This window comes from Mus caroli, unplaced genomic scaffold (genome assembly GCF_978045245.1).
Source record: "Mus caroli unplaced genomic scaffold, Mus_caroli_1 scaffold_14, whole genome shotgun sequence".
Lineage (NCBI taxonomy): Eukaryota > Metazoa > Chordata > Mammalia > Rodentia > Muridae > Mus > Mus caroli.
Genome location: NW_028227269.1, coordinates 109,833,569 through 109,852,196, shown reverse-complemented (window position 1 = coordinate 109,852,196; position 18,628 = coordinate 109,833,569). Strand labels below are relative to the sequence as shown.

The following is an 18,628-nucleotide window of genomic DNA, read 5'->3' as shown; positions in this document are numbered from 1 at the left end:
TTAGTCAGCCACGTAGCCGCCTCTTCGTTTCTTCTGGGTGGAGCAGACTCGGAATCGGGCCTCTCATTGGAAGAGAAGATTGAGATGGGCGGGGCTTCAGGAGCGGGCGGAGCGCGCGGGAGACTTGCGGGGACGCAGATCCGGGAGGTGAGTTAGTTGATCGCGAGTGGCCGAACATGGGGTGGCAGGAGAGGACAGAGGACACCGTGGGTTTCGAGCACCCCAGGTCCGGGCTCAAGAACGAGCTTCCCCAGCGGGGCACCTCCTCAAGCCCGTAGCGGAGTTTGGAGGAATCGAACTGAGCGCGGGACCTGCTTTCGGCACCAGAGTCCCAGGCCAGCCACAGCGTGACCACTCGCTGCAGATTTGATCTGTGACTTTTGTTTTTCTTGTGGTGTTCGTAAGGACGAGTCACATTGTGCGTGTAGCCTAGGCTGGCCTTGGATTCAGCAGCAGTCCTGCCTCAGCCTTCCTCGCACTGATACAGGTGTGAGCCACCGCGCGCGCCACACCCTCTAGCTTCTTTGGGTAATTGGCCAGATCAGCTACCCAGGAGCTTTGCTCTCTCTCCGACACAATTGGACACAACTCTAGCCTACTTCTCCGGAAGGCCGGCGGCCAAGTGGAGCATGGAGCTCTGTGCTTTTGTCTGAGACGCGGGTTCTCAGTGTTGAAGTAGAAGTTGCTCAGTGGCACTCTGTAAAGCAAGGTTAGCTGCCTCGAGGCCTTGGCATTTGCGGGTGCACGGATAGAACCCGCCCCTGACTATGTCCTCTGTCCAGTCTCCACCAAGCCCTGTGATTGCTCTGGACGCTGTAGCTGATGGCTTGGGGGACCTTTGAGTTCTGGTGCCAGAGCTTTGTGTCTGGAAGCATGTTGTCCAGCCAGCTTCCCTCCTGCCCTGTGTGGTGTGGTGTATGTACATACGCGTATGTCCGTTTACATCTGTACTGATGTGTGTGTGGAAGGCAGATGTCTGACATATAGTCCTCCATCACTTGCTCTACGAACCCAAAGTCCACAGATTCAGCTTGTCGGCCTGCTCTGAGGAACTTGTCTCTGCCTTCTGAGCAAGCCCTGGGATTACTGGCAGCTCACCAAACCTGCCCAGCACCAGATCTCACGTCCTCAGCCTCCTCAAACTTGGCTCCTGAGCCACTCCACCCCATCCTTAGTGCTTCTTGGCACTGCCATTTGAACCCATTGCAGTGTACTGTAGGACACGTCTTTCCTCACACTGGCCTGGTGCTGTCCCCAGCGGGCCCCTTTCTGGGCGGCTTTCTCTGTGCTTTCTGGTGCGGTGGAGCTGCCTCTTCTGTTGTTCTCTGACCAGGTTCAATTTCTCCCATAATCCTTCAAAATCCCAAACTCACAAAAAGCTGGGGAATGCTGAGCGAGACCCCTCTATGCCCCAGGAAGTTAAAGGGGAGCAGCAAGGGGCAGCTAGCTTGCTTTTCCCCATCACAGCACTGACACCTTCAGGATGTTGGCGACGGCTGAATTAGTTCTGTGCCAACATCTGGAGTGAGCCTAGGCTTCCAGACTGCCTAGTCCTCCTCAGGGTTGACGGTGCACACAGGAGCATTGTCCTTGGCTCTCATGGACAGGGAGACACCTGACCTTGGCGCTCAGTGGGACACCTAACCACACTTTTGCTTCAAACTTCCCTGTGTGTCACCTTCCCACAGGAAATCTGAGTTGGTGTGTGTCACCATCCATCGCTGTGTGCCTGTCAGCTCTGCGTGCTCCTGGTGAGACCACTGAGGAATGGACTTGGATCAGCTGGACCTAAATCCCCGAATTACTGCTGCAATTAAGAAGGGTATGTGTGTGCTGAGCAGGGCACACAGGCACTGTGGGCAAAACAAGCTGCAGTCTGTGCACCACCCACGCCTAGTGGCTTCTCTCCTTTTCCAAGCGGGGTTGGTTGGTCTCGCAAGGGGCACCTTTGGCACCTGAGTTCCCAGAGGGCTGTGGCTGCAGAGGGCGAGCTGCTCAGCCCTCATGTTCCTGGCAGCTCTTTCTGCCTCTGTGTGAACTAGTTTGATATATCTGCAATGTATTATTTTTCTTTCTTTTTAATTGCAACAGGGTCTCACTGTGTAGCCCTGGCTGGCCTGGAATTCACTGTGTAGACCAGCCTGGCCTTGAACTCACAGAGCTCCTCCTGCCTCCATCTCCCAGTGCTGGGAGCAATAATTTCTTTTGCTAACTGGTTTGAAAGTAAAAAGTAAATGCAAGCCCAGAACAGAACTGGTTTCCTCCTTAAGCAGCAAGCAGCAGGCCTTGGTCATTACTGTGTGCCACCCATTGCTTCCTGCCCGGCCTGGCCTGCTTGCATCCTGGCTCTGTCCGCCTCTTTGCCTACCCTGGCCTGGCTTGGGGACTCAGAGTTGATTCTCCCTTGGCCCTCTCTCTGTTTGCCACTGTCAGTGAACTCCAGAGCTTTGTGCGTGGTCAAAAGGCACTCTCTCATGTCACACCCCCAACTCTACATTCATGCTTTTTTGTTTTTAAAATACATGGTCTTGCTGGCCTTGAATCCTGGGTGCAAGCGGCCCTCCTGGCTCAGCCTTCCAAGTAGTTGGGACTGTGAACAAAGGGTGGGACAGGGCGACAGTCACATCTTCATAGCACTCAGGATTCACTCTCTGGCTCCTACTGCTGCTGACAAGAGAGTTAGGCCCAGTTACGAGGGTGCAGCAGTGCCAGCAGGACCCTCCCTCCCTTCCCTCTCCACCCACTAGTCACATTCCCCAAGATTTTGTGGGTGAATCCAGAATTGGTGTCCCAGATCTGGAGGCCCAGCTCCATCCCCACCTCTCACTCTGACTGAGTGCCCTGACTCCCCGTGGTCTATCCCTGTGACTTCAGGCAGACTGAAGTCAGTGAAGGAGATTCTGTGCTACTCCGGACCAGACTTGCAGCGGCTCACCAGCCTGCCCAGCCACGATGTGCAGTGCCTGCTGAGAGCTGCCTCTCTACACCTTCGGGGAAGCCGTGTCCTTACAGGTGAGCACCTGGGCTGGGGTGCTTGGAGCGCAGGCCTGGGTAGACTTGTGGGGAACGATTTCACAGCACACGAGGAACCTAGGATAGGTAGCCCAAGTGACTTGTCCAGAGCCCACAAAGAAGGCCCACATAGCAGAACAGTAGGGTCTCATGGCTTCAGCTTCTCTACAGAGTCCTCCTGGAGTACCTGCCCTCGAAGGAGACCCTCACAGTAAAGGACAAAGTTAGGTCCCCGTGGTGTGGTATGGTGGCAGCAGCTGTGAGAGGTCCTGACACTCAGAACATGGCTTCCACACGATGGCTTTAGCTCACTGGCATCTAAGCTGAGGCTCCAACTGCTCAGAACTGTCACCATCACTGTCACAGGCTGATGCTCATTTTCTCTTCATGCTGAGGAAAGCCTGCTTGCTACATTGCTACATTCAGGAACGTCAGTTTCCTTCTTCCTCCCCAACAGCCTCCCTCTCCCTGATGGAGCCTCTCTATGCAGTTCTGATTGTTCCGGCATTCTGTGTAGCTCAGGCTGGCCTCAAACTCACGGAGCTGCTTCTGCCTCCCAAGAGCTGGGATTAAATGTGTAGACCACTACACCTGAACAGCGTTCAGGTTTCTTCAGCAGCTTTGCCCACCAGGGAAGGGTGTGAGCCCACCTGGGAAATGTGACAGGGACAGACTCTTACATATGCATTGTACTCAGCTGCACAACCAGGCTGCCTAACTTAGCACTCTGCCTCTGTGTGTGTGTGTGTGTGTGTGTGTGTGTGTGTGGTGGCTTTGCCAGTCCTTCACCCATGTTGCATGTGCCAGCACTTCCTTGAAGGCCTCAGGATCACAGGCCCTAGCAGGCTGTGGGTGGGGCACGGGCTAGACCGCTAACACAGCCTGACCCATGCTCCCTGCAGCACTGCATCTGTTCCAGCAGAAGGAGAGCTTCCCTGAGCAGCATCAACGCCTGAGCTTAGGCTGCCCTGTCCTGGATCAGTTCCTGGGTGGAGGCCTGCCCCTGGAGGGCATCACTGGCCTGGCTGGCCGCAGCTCAGCAGGAAAGACCCAGCTGGCACTACAGCTCTGCCTGGCTGTGCAGTTCCCACGACAATATGGAGGCCTAGAGGCCGGTAAGTGGCTCCCCTTCCTGAAGGGAGGGGAGGCAGGATCTGAGGCAGGTAGAGCTGATCCCTGGCCTGCTCTGAGAGCTGCTTTCCTCTCTGGGAGCCAGTGGCTATCTCTTGAGTGGTTTCTCCTGATTGTCTTTCTTCTTCCAGAAGAGTGAGTGAGCTGTGCTAGGCTGGCAGGGGGAAGCAGGGGGTACCAGCTGGGCCTACAGTTACCACACACCCCTGCACCCAGACTCACAGAACCAGACAGGTAGGGCAGAGAGCACAAGGCCTTTCCCTTCTGGTCAGGGCCAGTAGTCTGAGCAGCATGTGGATGGTTTTGGTACTGGGAGACTCTGCCTGGGCCCTCTAAGGGCTGATGGTCATAGCTGCAAAACAAGCCATGGCTGAGCCAGGCGTGGTGGCCCAAGCCTTTAATCCCAGTGCTCAGGGGGCAGAGGCAAGCAGACTCTGAGTTCGAGGTCAGCCTGATCTACAAAGCAAGTCCAGGACAGCCAGGGCTCTATTACACAGAGAAACCCTGTCTCAGAACACAAAACAAAATAAGCTATAGTCTCCACCATTTAAGCCTTGGGTCCTGTGTGTCCTGTGCCCAAGACAGGAAGGAAGCAGGTCCGAGGAGTCCTAGGCTTCACCCAGCTCTGCAGCAGCTGGGGTTTCCCCACAACACCACTTCAGGTTGATACTGTCACAAAAGCAATGTCCAAAGGCGCCAGTTTCCCTCGTTCACATTGACACTGCCTGGTACAACAGCTGCTCCTGGTAGGAAAGGCAGTGCCAATGTTCCCAGCATTCCAGAGGTCTGTAGTGATGTGCTGTTATCCGCCAACGAGCCTTCTGTCAGGTCATCCCCCGGAAGACCCAGCCTTTGCCTAGAGGCTTCCATGCCAGTCATAGGCGCACACCTGTAACCCCAGCCCTCAGGACGCAGGTGCAGGAAGATCAATGCAGGCTGGAGGCCAGGCTGGCTCCACATGTGTCTGGCCTGGGATGTGAGGACCCTATTTGAGCAGAAAGTTTTAAATCCTTATATTAAGTGCAGAGTATTGTCGGCTCTGTCCCCCCTTTGTGGACGATTGCTTTAACTGAGACCTTTGAGACAGCCAGTGCTTATCTTATGAAGCACGTCTCCTTACTCTGTGGTTTGGCGTCTTTGGCAAGATCTTTTCTCCTTGGAGGCCTAGAACTAATGGTGTAGGTTCCAGCAGTCGCAGGTGAGGCACCTGCCACCCACACACGGCTCCCCGATCGCTGTCCAGCTCATTCGGCGGCAGGATCAGAGCGGCCTTTGGCCCCAAAGCGTATGACACAAGGACTGTTTATGTCCCGGGTATCTCAGGTGCCTGTTCAGCCGCTCTTGCACTTACCACAATGGCACCAGCATCATCAAGTAGACGCACAGAGAGAGGTGGGAGCCTGTGAGGAACATGTCTCAAAGTCCCTCAACCCTGGTGATCCACCCTCTGTCCTGCCCAGCCCAGTGAGGAACTAGAGAGCAGGCATGAGATAGCAGGGTATTCAGGAGCATAGATGTGGGTACTCAGGTGTCAGGACAGGGCTAGCCTGTGTTCCTAAGGAGCCAGCACAGCAGCCACAGGTAGGATACCCAGGTCTAACCTGCTGCCCTCCTGGGGAAAAACTTATTAAGGGACAGAAGCAGACAGGCAGGCATGAGACTCCATTTGGTGTGTGCAGCCACTTGTCCGTTTCCGTTCCCTCACACACTGGGCACTCTGGCTTCCAGGGGCTGTCTACATCTGCACAGAAGATGCCTTCCCCAGCAAGCGGCTGTGGCAGCTCATTGCGCAGCAGCCTCGGCTGCGGACAGACGTGCCTGAGGAGCTGATCGAGAAGACCAGGTTCAGCAACCACATCTTCATTGAGCATGCGGCCGACGTGGTGAGTGCTGCTTGTGCTCACAGATGGCCCAGCGACTCACCAGGGTCACCTGTGCAGAGACAGGTGCCAGACTCAGCTCAGGGTAAAGTCAAGAAGAGGAAGTGTCAGACTCCCATGGAGTGAAGGTCATGGAGGTGTTTTTTCTAAACACACAGCAGGAAGCCTGCCTGCTGTCCCTGCGGTACCTGCGGGCCAGGCATTTGGGGATTCTGGGTTGATGAAAACACTCTCCAACGTGGGGATTTAATGCAAAAACTGGTCAAACTGGGTGTAATATCGTACACCTTTGATCTCAGCCCTTGGGAGGGAAGGACAGGAGAAATCTTAGTCTGAGGCCAGCCGGGTCTACACAGTGAGACCCTACACAGTGAGACCCTAGCTCAACAACAGAAACCTCACTAGTCAGCTTCTTGGGTTGTTTGTTTGTTTGTTTGTTTGAGACAGGGTTTCTCTGTGTAGCCCTGGCTGTCCTGGAACTCACTTTGTAAACCAGGCTGGCCTCGAACTCAGAAATCTGCCTGCCTCTGCCTCCCGAGTGCTGGGATTAAAGGCGTGCGCCACCACACCCAGCTAGTCAGGTTCTTGCATAATCTGCCTGTTCATCCTATCTGTGAACCAACATTATTCCTTACCTGAAACACAGACCTAATCAATCAACCCAGGAGAAAGGTAGGGAAGGGAGGCCATAGACTACAGCAAAGGTGTGCCCTAGGTGGGGATGCAGAGAACTGACAAGCCACCTCTGGCTGCTGTTCTCTGTGGACGCTGCCTGGGTCTGGGGCTTACCTGCTGCCGTTCTAGCAGCAGGAAGCAGGGCCAAGCCCAGGACAGCTGGTCAGTGCAGAAAGGCTCTCTGCTGCAGGGATGGGTGAAAATGGGGGTCATTCCAAGTTTGGAGAAGGGGATAACCCAGTTCCCCAAATATAAATGGCAGGAGCCCCCTCAGTATGCCCATCTGGGCCATCACATGGCTAGGCCGAGAGTTAAGAGCTCTGAGAGGACCACAGGCTGGCTCAGCTGACTCCAGTGTCCTCTGACCTCCATGCACTCACCATGGCACACACTCACTCACATGCATGATAATAAAAAAAATTAATTTTAAAAAAATAATTATGAACAGGCTTTCATTCTGGTAGATGGTATGGCATATAAACTTTTAATTTTTTAAAAAAATGTACAATAAAAATACATTATCACACACGACACAGAACTAAACACATGAGAAGTGCCACAAAGAGGCCAGGCAAAAGCAGCAAGAGCCAGAGGTGTCCTGCCCGTAGGCCTCCCAGGAAGGGGACAGGACCAGGTCACCATCCTTGCTGACTGAGAGTGGCTCTCCAAGACCCTACTAGTGGTGTAGTTGTTAGTATACGCTCCACAGCACATGGGCAAGGGAACTAAGTTAGCACTGCGGGCTCCCAGCCGAGGGCCCTCCCAGCCCCACCCTGGCCTTCACAGGGCCAGCTCCGGAGCCGTGCTTAGCAGCAGCAGCAGCAGCATGGTGTCTAAAGAACCAGGCCCAGGTCACTGCAAGAGAAAACTGCAGGTCAGGTCACCACTGGGGGCAGCTCTACCTCCTGCCTTGGGGTCTGTCTGCCCAGCAATGGGAGAAGTCAGTGCCAGCCTCAAGGCCACAAGATGTGGACACAGAGCCCCTGCCCCCCTTGTGCATGAGAAGCAATATGGACCACACCTGGCCCCCTCCCTCTTCCTGTCATCCCCAAGGTGCCCAAGCCCTGGCTTGGGGGGTGCAGACACTCACGTTAGTGCTAGCGTCTTCTAGGCTGCTGCTGTCGTTTTCCACACCAAGAGGCTCTGCGGGGGATGCCCTAGAGAGAGGTACAGACTTAATTTCACTCCTGGCTGGATGCGGGAACTGACAGCTCCTCACAGCTGCCAGTGAGCTGGTAGAGGGCTATCTGCCTGGCCGGCCAAAACTGCCTGAAGACCCCGAACTCAGGGACAACATGAAGGCCCTGCCTGAAACTTCAAGCCTTATCACCACCCAATTGTAGCCACGTGACCCTCTGACAAAAGCCATCTCCCCTCCCCGTATAATCCTACCCTGTCACCTAGGCCACTTAAACACATCTTAAGTCACCCAACTTCAGTGCCAAACAGAACACAGTAGTCCCAAGAAAGCCTAGGGCTCCTGGAGTGGGTGGCAGGGGAGATGATCCTGGTGCCATCCCTTCTCTGTCCCCACTAGCATCTTCTCCAGGGCGCAGCTGATGTGGATGGGGCAGGGTCCCAGCTCCTTTAGGAGTGGGTGGTACCTGATGTGTGCAGAGCAGACTCCCAGACCACTACTCCATCCTACCACAGCAGGTCTGGCCTGCCCCATCAGCACAAAGACTTGGAAGGCACCTACCTCCCATACACACACACACACACACACACACACACACACACCCTACTCAAGTGAGACCAAGCAGAACTGCTCTCTAGACTACAGCGTAGTGAGGTGATCATGTCAGCCGTGGAGCTGTAGCTGGGTTGGGTGACCTCAGTAGCTGCAGTGGACAACCTGCACGGGACTCAGGGTGCAGGTCCAGGTATGAGCCTCTGCCCCAGGAGGCCAGGAGGCAGCCAATAAGTGTCAAAAAGCTACAGTCGGGGAGTTCTGACCATGCAGAGGCCAGCGGTGGGCGTGATATGTGTCCCCACAGGACACCTTGTTGGAGTGTGTGAGTAAGAAGGTCCCCATCCTGCTGTCGAGGGGCATGGCCCGCCTGGTGGTGGTTGACTCCATTGCAGCCCCATTTCGTTGTGAGTTCCACCTTCAGGCCTCGGCCGTCAGGGCGAAGCTCCTGCTCTCGCTGGGGGCCACACTGCGAAGACTGAGCAGCACCTTCCGGAGCCCAGTGCTGTGCATCAACCAGGTGGGTGCAGCTGGCGCTAGCTGGGAAGGAGGGGCTGCCCTTGACCATGGGGAAAGCAAGTGGCTGGGTAGAAGGGGGGCAGCTGAGGTGGCTGTGTCACTAACCCTCACTTGCTTTTTCCAGGTGACAGAAATGGCGGAGGACCAGCAGTCTGTGTCCAGGTCACTGGGGTGAGTGTGGGCACCTCAGCATGGCGGACATGGGGGGTAGGGTGGGCTGTACAAGCACCAACACCCATTTTGTGTCTCAGGGCTTCGGAGGAGCGCCTCTCTCCAGCCCTTGGCATCACCTGGGCTAACCAGCTCCTGATGCGACTGATGGTTGACCGCACCCATGAGGACGATGTTACCACAGGCTTGCCCAGAAGCCCAGTTCGGACTCTCCGAGTGCTCTTCGCGCCCCACCTACCCCTCTCCGAGTGCTGCTACACAGTCAGTGGGGAAGGCATTAGGGGGATGCCAGGAACAGAGTCCTACTAACAGTGAGACCAGTGGGTCAGCCTGAGCAGGTCCCAAGAAACCCTGATTCTGATGACTCTTTCCAACAACCTGTCAGTCAGTGGCACCTGCTGAACAGGCACCCAGTGACGGTTGGTCTGTCAGTATCTGCTTTCTCCTCCCTGGGGTTCACCTACCCATTAGAGGATGACCGAGCAGCAGGAGCTCTGGCAGCCTGGAGGGCGTCTCTGTAGGACCCCAGAATGACAAGACTCAGCTCTTCTCTGTTCTGCTTTCTGCCTGGGACTCAGCAGCTTGGTGGGGCCTACCCTCCTGCAGGATGGTCTTAACTCCCCCCAACCCACTATACACACACACACACACACACACACACACACGCAGTAACATCCACCACTCAGGCCAAGCATGGCTTGCAGTGAGGCACTCCCCCACTGGGCTCCTCCCCACACATATACACCATTTCAGGGCAGAGTGGAGAAAACTGTCTGAGGAAGAGAGATGGGCCAGGCCCAACCCAGCTGCCTAGGCTAAGTGGCTTTGGGCAACTTATGAAAGGGACACCCGGAAACAGGTGTGTGCGCTCACTGAGGCCTGGCTGGTGTGCCTGGCAACTCTGGCTGGGCAGTGCATCCAGGCTGGAAGGCACCACAGAGCACCCAACAGGACTGTGTGCACACTCAGCCAGCAGACAGGCCTCCTGTTAACATGTGCTCTGGACTCAGAATCAACACCTTATGGACTTGAGTGTCAACAGTAAGCAATGGGTGTGGCCTCTGAAGACAGGGCTGTGGTGTTGACGCACAGGTAGCACAGGCTCCCACCAGCAAGTGTGCCAAGTGGACCCTCACCAAGGAGTCCTGTTGCTCCAGTAGTGTCTGACTCCTCAAACCAGGACATAACACTGTCACTGTCCCCACTCAAGTAGGGAAAACAGTCCACTTATGGTATATACCATGACATCTTCAGGGTGGCCCTATCCTCTTATGAGCTCATCATTTCAAAGGCCCCTGGGGCTCCTACCCCCCTTTTGGCAATCCTGCAGACTAAACCTAGGGCTTCCTGCATGCAAGTGTTCTACACTGAGCTACGACCCACTGACCCGTGCCTGAGAGGCTGAGGATGAGGGGACACACAGCTGCTTGGGTGGGGTGGTTCACATAAAACACCTCTGCAGAACTGGAGGGCTTTAGACCGGGAAATAAAACTTTATTTTTGTAACAAAGTATCAACACTTCCAAATTATTTTCTAAAGAGATTGTATTGAAAATTAGAAGATGGTTCCCAGACGCACTTAGAATCCATGCCCAAAGGTTCCTAGGGCCTGGATCCACCAGCCAGGTCTAGGGCACTGAAAGTCCACCCCAAAATAGGCCCACCAGGTGAGTTGAAAGCATCTCTCAGGATATGGGACACCTTGCCACCAGTATCTGCATTCACTGCAGCCAGCTATACCACAGGTACAATAGCTCAAGACCGAGTGCAGACGGGCGTAGGAGGCAGAAGCTAGGCTCACGGCCCCCGTAGGGCTACATGAGCTGTAAGCACACATCTCAGCATTCAGTATATATTCCTATGAACACTGACTTTCTCAGGCTGGCAAGATGGCGCAGAGAGTAAAGAAACTTGCAGCACAATGGCGACCTGGTTCACTCTCTGGAACCATGGGAAGAAGAGAATGGAATGAATGCAGAGGTATCCTGATCTACACACACATCTCTCACACATGCATGCACAGGCACACACAGAGACTCTGTAACATCTCTAGCAGCATCCCAGGAGACTATCTGAGCATCTGTGCTCTTCCAGCACCTAGGACTATGCAACACCCAGCACCTAGGACTATGCAACACCCAACACCCAGCACCTAGGACTATGCAACACCCAGCACCTAGGACTATGCAACACCCAGCACCTAGGACTATGCACCCCCAAGAGCTTCCCCAGCAATAAACACAGGGCACTCTCCTGAGGGTCCCTGGCTCGCCGTGAGGAACGTGGAGAAAGGGCCAGCTGGGCCCTGCTTTTCTCCTAAGGACATTAAGTGCGACAGACCCTTGCACAGCGCTGACTGCACACAAGTTCCCAGAGTATCCCTCTGAAGCATGTCAGCTAGTCAAGCCAGCTGACTCCCCGGGGCCACCGGGGCTTTCCATGGCTTCTGAGGCACTCGCACTGGTATGGCAGGAGCCCGGCCTGCTTAACCATCATCTCTCCAGCCCCAACCCTGTGCGCTACCTGAAGACAGGGTTTCTGTGTGGCTCTGGCTGGCCTGGAACTCACTCTGTAGACCAGGCTGGCCCGGAATTCCACCTTCCTCTGCCTCCTGAGTGCTGGGATTCAAGTTGTGTGCCGTCACCCCTGGCCTAAGAAAATCTGTAGCTGGTTGTGGTCAATGAATTAATTTTAAATACCAGGCCAAAACCCTGGCGTTTGATGGGAACCACACAGTTCCTCAGACTGATACAAGGCTGAGACAGAGTCCCTGCAACCCAAAGGCCACCCTGCTGCCCTAACGTAGGCCCGTAAGTCCACAGTTAAAGTTAGTCTCACAATTGCCACAGGTTGATCCGAAACATTGTCAAAACCCACCCATGAAAAGGCTTCTGTAAGCTTAGCAGACACCAGGAAAGCGGACCCTAGACCATTGCACAGCGCCCACCACCAACACTGACCCAACAGCAGGGAGGTCTGCAGAGCCCCGTGGGAAGCAGCTCTCCTGTGCCCTGCTTCTCTTCCCTCTACACTTGAGGCTCAACAGACACTGTGAACTCTGAAGGGAGTATTTTTAGCTTCTGATTCTTCCTTCACAACTTTTTCACAGTGTTAAATTTTAAATGGTTCTAGGTGTCACAAAAGTGTGGCTGGCAGAAGTCACACGCAGCAGCTGATCCACACATACCTAAGCCACCAGCTGTAGCCTGCCTTGCCTCCCTGGCCACAGTGCTGCTGGCTCTGGCCAGAAGAAGCCCCCAGGCACAGATGCAGATCAAGCAACAGAATTCTGGGGTGTGGCTGCCAGGCACCTTTTAAGCAAAGCCTACAGGCTGTGGACATGCCCATCTACAGAAAGTCCACTACAACCAAGAGGAAAAGCTGCCTCCTGGGCAGGCTAAGGAGCTGCCAGGGCTTCAGGGGTGTCAGTGTTTTGTACTCTCAGGATCCTATCTAGTTCAGTCCCAGCCCTCAGTGGGCTAGATCAGTGTGGCTGGCACTCAGTGTTCTCGAGTCTGCCAGACCATTATTTCGTTCCTGTGTGAAAAAGCAAATGGAAAAATTATAATTAATCAATACTTCTATGGAAATCACCATTAAGCAGTATGACCTCTGATACCAAATATATGCATATAAAAACACTAAACATTTGGATTTAGAGGTGTAGCTCAGTGCTGGGGTGCAGTTCTGGGGGGGGGGCAGGTGTTAATGAGCAATGGCCTCAGTATATCCCAGCACCAAAGATCAATCTATAACTCCCAGGCCAGGTGCCCGTAGCATCCTCTGTCTTAAAGTGTCCTCAGCCTCTGCTTGGGGCTGGCACTTTTATTAGGTGAATCTGGGCCACTGAAAGAGCTATGGCCTCATGAGGTGTGATGAGCAGGAAGTCTGTCACCTTGGACTGAGCTCTATGTGGCAGCAGAGAAATGTCCTTCCCAGTAGGTCAGAACGCTCCTCCAGCTGTCAGGAATGCTTGGAGCACCCAGGCAACCAGCAGGTTCTAGGGCGAAGCTGATGGCTACACCCAGCTGCTAACCAGATGTCCTAACAGAAAGGAATAGAAAGCCGAGCTGCAGGGAAACAAAGGCTATGACCCGAAGTATCCCAGCGACAGCAGTTAGACATCTTAATCACAGGAGGAGACTGCTCGCACTGACAGTGCTTCCGGTGTAGACAGTACTTAGCTCCAGCTACATCACCAGCTGGTGCTCTCAAGGCAATCCCAGCCCGTCACAGGGGCGTGCTCAAGGTGGCTAGGACACAAGCAGGGCAGGCTCCTTACTTGGAAGCAATCTTCTGTGGCTTTGCCACCCGCATTAAGAACACCCAGAGAATTGGCGCTTCAGACTTCAACCCGGACATGGACATGCAAGGACAAACCCATCAGCACGTTGTCAACCAAAACAGGAAGCGCCCTAAGGGCGGCAACCTCGCTTGCTCGGGGGATGTCAGGGACCACGCAACTTGGAGAGTGAGCCTTTCTCTCGACTGTTTTACAGCTTTAATCCCTAATGCAGCAAGTCCTGCTACCTTCTGAGCCTGCTGAGCCAGGGGCAGGAACTCTGCTGCCTGAAAGGTGAGTCTGGGTTCTCAAAGGGCTTGTTACTCCCAAGGGAAACACTCCAGGCTCACCGTGAAGACCAGATGCATAAATATGTTCTACAGTTTTGGATAAATTAATAAGAAGAAAAACTATTTAACTATTAGCAAGACTGACTGTGAAGTTTCTATTTCTCTACTTAGAAAATCTCTCTGAGGCCAGGTTCGGTGTGACACTCAGAGGCGGAGGGAGGAGTGAAATTGGAGACCAGCCTACCCGGGGCCACACAATGAGACCCTGTTGCAAAAGACAAAATAAAGCAAGCAAGCTTTTTCTTTTAAAAGGAAACCAAACTCTAAAGCCGGGTGGGCAGGGCACGCACACCTGCAGCCCCAGCAGAGCAGGCCCGCCTGGAGGGTCTTCTCAACAGGCTCTGTGGCTTTGAATGTGAACTGCACACAGCTCCAGGAGGCATAGAAGCCAGAGCCAGGCTGGCAGCCCATGGGTCACAGGTGCTGTACACACATCCCAGCAAATGGCCAGCTCTGTTCTTTAATCTACTGTACCAAAAGCTACAGGACAAAACTAAATAAAACATTTTATCCTAGCCCAGCCACACACTCTTGGAGGACTGACCAGGGTTTTCTCTACAGCAAACTACTAGAAGCAAATCACATGTAAATTTTATCTTGACTCATCCCGATGGTGTTTGGTTTTGGGTTGAGACAGGGTCTCACTTTGTGGTTCTGGCTGTCCTAGAAGTCACTCTGTAGACCAGGCTGGCCTTGAACTCAGAGCTCTGCCTGCCTCTGCCTCCTGAGGACTGGGTTCACACCATACTTGTGGAAGCAAATGAGTTCTCTGAAGAAAGCTACACACACTTGACTCTCAGCCTCCCTCTTCCTCATAAATGACGGCAGCAATGTGGCCCACACTGCACCGTCCTTGATCCATGACGCTGGAAACTTCTAGGGTCTAAGTGTTCCAGTGTAGCCAGGCATTAGCCTCAGCCTAGCCACCCAGGGAAGCTATTCTCACAGGGGCCAGAAGGCCCGGCTCTATTGGGAACACCCTAGAAAGACAAATCCTGGGGTCCTTCTAGAAGCTGACAGAGCAAACCCACAGAGAGTCAGGTAGACAACGTCAAGGTCAGCTGCGGTAGGAAGACGTCTCAGCTTTACACTCTGGATGGCATAGAGCCCAAGTCACTGAGAGACAGCTGCACGCAACGTGACGTGTGCTTCCTATCAAGTCTGGCTGCCAAAGGGGCCACGACACCTAAACCACCCTCACTCCAGCACCAGGGATGGCTGCACGCTGTTGCTGGCTGTTAGCACAGAAGCCACAGGGAAGGGAGGGGACGAGGGAGGGGACGAGGAGAGGGTGCTTCCAGAACTGGCTCTGCACACTAGGCTTTTCAGAGTTTCCCAGAGGGTGGGCCCGTGCCAGGCACAGTGATACAGACCTGCAGTCCCAACAACTCGTGTGGCTGAGGCTAGAGGACCACAAATTCAAGACTTGCCTGGGCTACAAACTAAGTCCCTGCCTCAAAAAATTAAAGTAGAAGGCTGGCCCAGCTCTAGTAGGTCTCAGAGTCCATAATTCTAGAAAGGAACTCAGGCTGGACCAAGGTCTCAAGAGTCCCTATGTCCCTATGTGGCACACGCCTTTAATCCCAGCACTTGGGAGGCAGAGGCAGGCAGATTTCTGAGTTCCAGGCCAGCCTGGTCTACAGAGTGAGGTCCAGGACAACCAAGGCTGCACAGAGAAACCCTGTCTCGAAAAACAAACAAACAAACAAAAAAAAAATTTAAAAAGAAAAGAAAAAAGAAAAAAGAGTCCCTATGTCTGGAAAGGGCGCGGGCTGGACAGGGGCTTTCTAGGAGGGTTTCTGGCCACTAGAAGCCAGCATGTCTCAGGGAACTGAGAAACGGGTTTCCATTTGCCAGAAGGAGTCACTTCCCTTAGCTCTGGCAGAAGGACACAAGTCTCCCTGTGATACCTGAGAGCATATCGAAGCCCACGCTGGACCCCAGCTCCCTCAGGATCGCAGCTGATTCCACATTGCACAAGCAGAGCTAGTGTCTCCTGGTCCTTCTCGCCCCTCGGCTGCTCACCCTCTGTGGCTCACATGATCTGCCCATCACTCAAGCCTTCTCCCTCCTGCTCTCTTACTAAGTGCACAAGTCTCTCCTCTCCTCTCCTTTCTTTTCTCTGACTCTCCCAGATGCCTTTGCATATATTCTCTCTCTTACTCACATTAAAAACCTACCCCCTAAAAACGTAGCAGTCAAGACAACAGTTCCTTTGCTGCACCCACTCACATACAAGTGCAACAGTGGGGCATCTGCCCAGCATAAGCTCGACCCTGGATTTTATCCCAAGTACTCTGGTGAGCCTGAGCGAAACCGCCAGCATCCTCCACGCTCCCTCTCAGTGCTGGAATGAACAAAGTTTGATCCCTCAGGTGTCACACGAGAGCTGCTGCCTGCCTTTCTGGCTCTCTTGCTATCTAAAGCTTGGCATCCCATCAGCCCTGAGGCCCAGCATGGCTCCATCCCAGGCAGAGGCTGCAGGAGGCAGTCTGCCCCACAGACTTCCACAGTGTTCAGACAATGAGGCTTCCTCGTGCTCACAGATGTTATGAACGCCTCAGACCCTCTCCACAACTACTAATAAAAACCATAGTGTGCCTCTGCCTCAGGCCAACCTGTCTCCCAGATCTACTATGAACCCAGAGAGATTTCTGAGGGACAGAGCCAAGATTGTGACACATGTATAAGGTTGGCTGGGGCACAGTAGCCCCAGGCCCAGCTGACAGTGCGGCATTCGGGCTTAGGCATGACCCTGAGAATGGAAGTGGACACTTTCAGAAGGCACAAGCCAGCAGAACAGCTCAGAAAACACTTTCATTTCTAACACGTTCCCCAAACACTGCACACTTCTAGCCGGAACCTGGGAGTGTCCTGAGCAGTGGGGTGTGACCAGGGACACCTTTTCAAACTGCATCCCTGTGCGTTTCTACTGAGCAGGTTCTGTTCAAAAAGTCTGGGACATAAAGAATGACTGAGGAGGCTCCAGAGAATGTCCCCAGTGGGGCAGCTGCCAGCACAGAAGGATGAGGCACGGTAGCTTGTTACAGAGCAGCATTAGCCCGAGAGCCTTCTTCCCTGTGACCCTTGTAGAAAATCCCTTCGACAACACGGACACCTCCACTCAAAGCCCTGTGACTTTCATGCCTCTCCTTAAACCAGCAAAGCCCAGAGCTTCAAAAATCTACAGGTGCGCCTCATAATAAAGTCACAAAACTCAAAACTCATCAGAAACCACTCTTGCCCCACAATCCCTGGCTGTCAGTGTGATCACAGCTTTCCTTCTGGACGGTGAGTTTTGAAGGAGTCACGCCAGTGCTAACTTAGAGAGAAATGATGCTGCGCACACTGGGGGTGCCGACTCAGCAGCTCTGTGGGTGTTGTGTGCACATGAGCATGTGTGCACAAGAGCATGTATGTGTGTGGGTGTGCATGAGTGTATGTGTGCATGAGCGTATGTGTGCACATGAGCATGTGTGTGCAGAGTCCCCAGGTCATCTTCAGTGTCCTCTATCACTTAAGACACAGTCACTGAACCTGAAGCAGACCACTTGGGTGACTGGCTGGCCAAAATCTGATTTCCTCCACCTGCCCTAATGCTGGGGCTAGACACACACACACACCCCCATACACACACACCACGCCCCTCTGCATGAATGCTGGGGATGCAGCCCCTGATCCTCAGGCTTGAGCAGCAAGCACTTTACACGGGAAGCCATTTTCCTGGTCTGTGTGTCAGAGAGCCAGGTCTCTCCTGCCGTATGGACCCTGAAGGTTGTAAGTGCCTTTAACACCCGATCATTTCCTGGCCCCATTTTAACTCTGAGGCAGAGTCTCACTGTACCCTGTGCTGGCCTCTCAGACACTGAGATCACAGGTGCGACCCACCATGCTGGCTCAGGGTCGGGAGACTAAATCCCCACCCGTCATCAAGGCTTTCTCTGAACAGAATCAAGGCGCTCCACCGTTCCCTTTGAGCCTCGACCAGCCAGCTTCCCAACAGCTCCTCAACCTGCCCTGGAAAGCAGCAGGCGGAGCACCCGACCGACCGCTCCTGGGACCAACCCTGAGTTCCAGGAAGGCTGCCTCTGATGGGCGTTGGTTACCAACGCCTACGGGAAGGGGCGCGCTCAGGAGATAGTTACCCAGGGTTCCTCGGCTCACTGTCCCGTGAGCTTCCTCCCTTCAGCTTCCTAACCAGCTTCTCACTGCTGCGTCTAATGGAAGCCCGGAGTTTGCTAAAGGAGCCACTGCGCTTTAAAGATCCAGTGCCATCCTGAAAAACACGTGAACAAGTGTAACGCTGTGGGTGTCCCCTCCTGCCCCACGCTCAGCCCAACAACCCCAAATGCTGCCAGGCACTGGCTGGCAAGTGAGTCCTGCCAGAGCCAGCAGCCTGCAGTGAGCACGGACATGTTACAGACAACACCCGGTCAGGAATCCTGGAAATGAAGGGTCCAAGCAGAGGCAGCCAAATTCCCAAGGGAGAGTGAGCCCAAGGCTGTCCCAGGACAAAGGACAGCACAGGGTCACGAGAACTAAGGTATCCTCAAGCCAAGTGTGACTCCATGTCACATGAGCATGTGTGCCCCGGCAGGACACCAGGCCTCATGCAGACAGTATACTCCCGACAGTTTCACCTCCACAGCTGCAAGTTTTTAATAAAATGCTCATTTTTATACAAACGCCAGAAGTCTTAGATACCTAAAGAAAAGCAGCCAGCTGTCCCCATAACCAACTCAGACACTACGGAAACACCTGGCCAAGACTGGCCGAGAACTCAAGTGCAGAGGGGACCTGTGCACAGCAGCACGGAGTTTCAGAACGGCCCTCAGGGGATCCCAGAAACCGACTGCTGCTAGAGCCCACGCAGCGCTGTGCCCAGAAGAGCAAGAAATGTACAGAGCAGACAGACACA

At 54.0% G+C, this 18,628-nt stretch overlaps 2 protein-coding genes across 12 annotated transcripts in view; one reads left to right on the top strand and one right to left on the bottom strand.

Annotated features, from left to right (window-relative positions):
- The first annotated feature begins 105 nt into the window (after nucleotides 1-105).
- Xrcc3 (X-ray repair cross complementing 3) lies at nucleotides 106-9,387 on the top strand. Its single transcript, XM_021179642.3, has 8 exons — nucleotides 106-147; nucleotides 1,689-1,822; nucleotides 2,875-3,012; nucleotides 3,915-4,127; nucleotides 5,872-6,026; nucleotides 8,696-8,908; nucleotides 9,032-9,078; nucleotides 9,159-9,387. The coding sequence occupies exons 2-8, from the start codon at nucleotides 1,768-1,770 to the stop codon at nucleotides 9,385-9,387; spliced, it is 1,050 nt and encodes a 349-aa protein (XP_021035301.1). The 5' UTR covers nucleotides 106-147; nucleotides 1,689-1,767.
- The window catches only part of Klc1 (kinesin light chain 1), a 47,983-nt gene continuing 36,525 nt past the window's right edge, over nucleotides 7,171-18,628 (bottom strand). For 4 of the 11 annotated variants that reach the window (XM_021179631.3, XM_021179635.3, XM_021179634.3 and 1 more), the window contains exons 14-16: nucleotides 17,856-17,986; nucleotides 7,789-7,855; nucleotides 7,171-7,553 (exon numbers count right to left, since the gene is read on the bottom strand). In XM_021179631.3, the coding sequence (XP_021035290.1) occupies nucleotides 7,551-7,553; nucleotides 7,789-7,855; nucleotides 17,856-17,986 (201 nt within the window). In that variant the 3' untranslated portion in view covers nucleotides 7,171-7,550. Of the gene's footprint in view, nucleotides 7,554-7,788; nucleotides 7,856-11,058; nucleotides 12,616-13,360; nucleotides 13,419-16,612; nucleotides 16,622-17,854; nucleotides 17,987-18,628 lie in introns of those variants that run through there. The other 7 variants (XM_021179639.3, XM_029484486.2, XM_029484484.2 and 4 more) reach the window with 3 other exon arrangements.

Bases quoted from the DNA above. Each gene is read 5' to 3' on its own strand.
- Xrcc3 (XM_021179642.3), top strand. From the start codon at position 1,768: ATGGACTTGGATCAGCTGGACCTAAATCCCCGAATTACTGCTGCAATT. The intron at 4,128-5,871 runs GTAAGTGGCTCC...TCTGGCTTCCAG, and splicing joins ATATGGAGGCCTAGAGGCCG to GGGCTGTCTACATCTGCACA. The intron at 6,027-8,695 runs GTGAGTGCTGCT...GTGTCCCCACAG, and splicing joins TTGAGCATGCGGCCGACGTG to GACACCTTGTTGGAGTGTGT.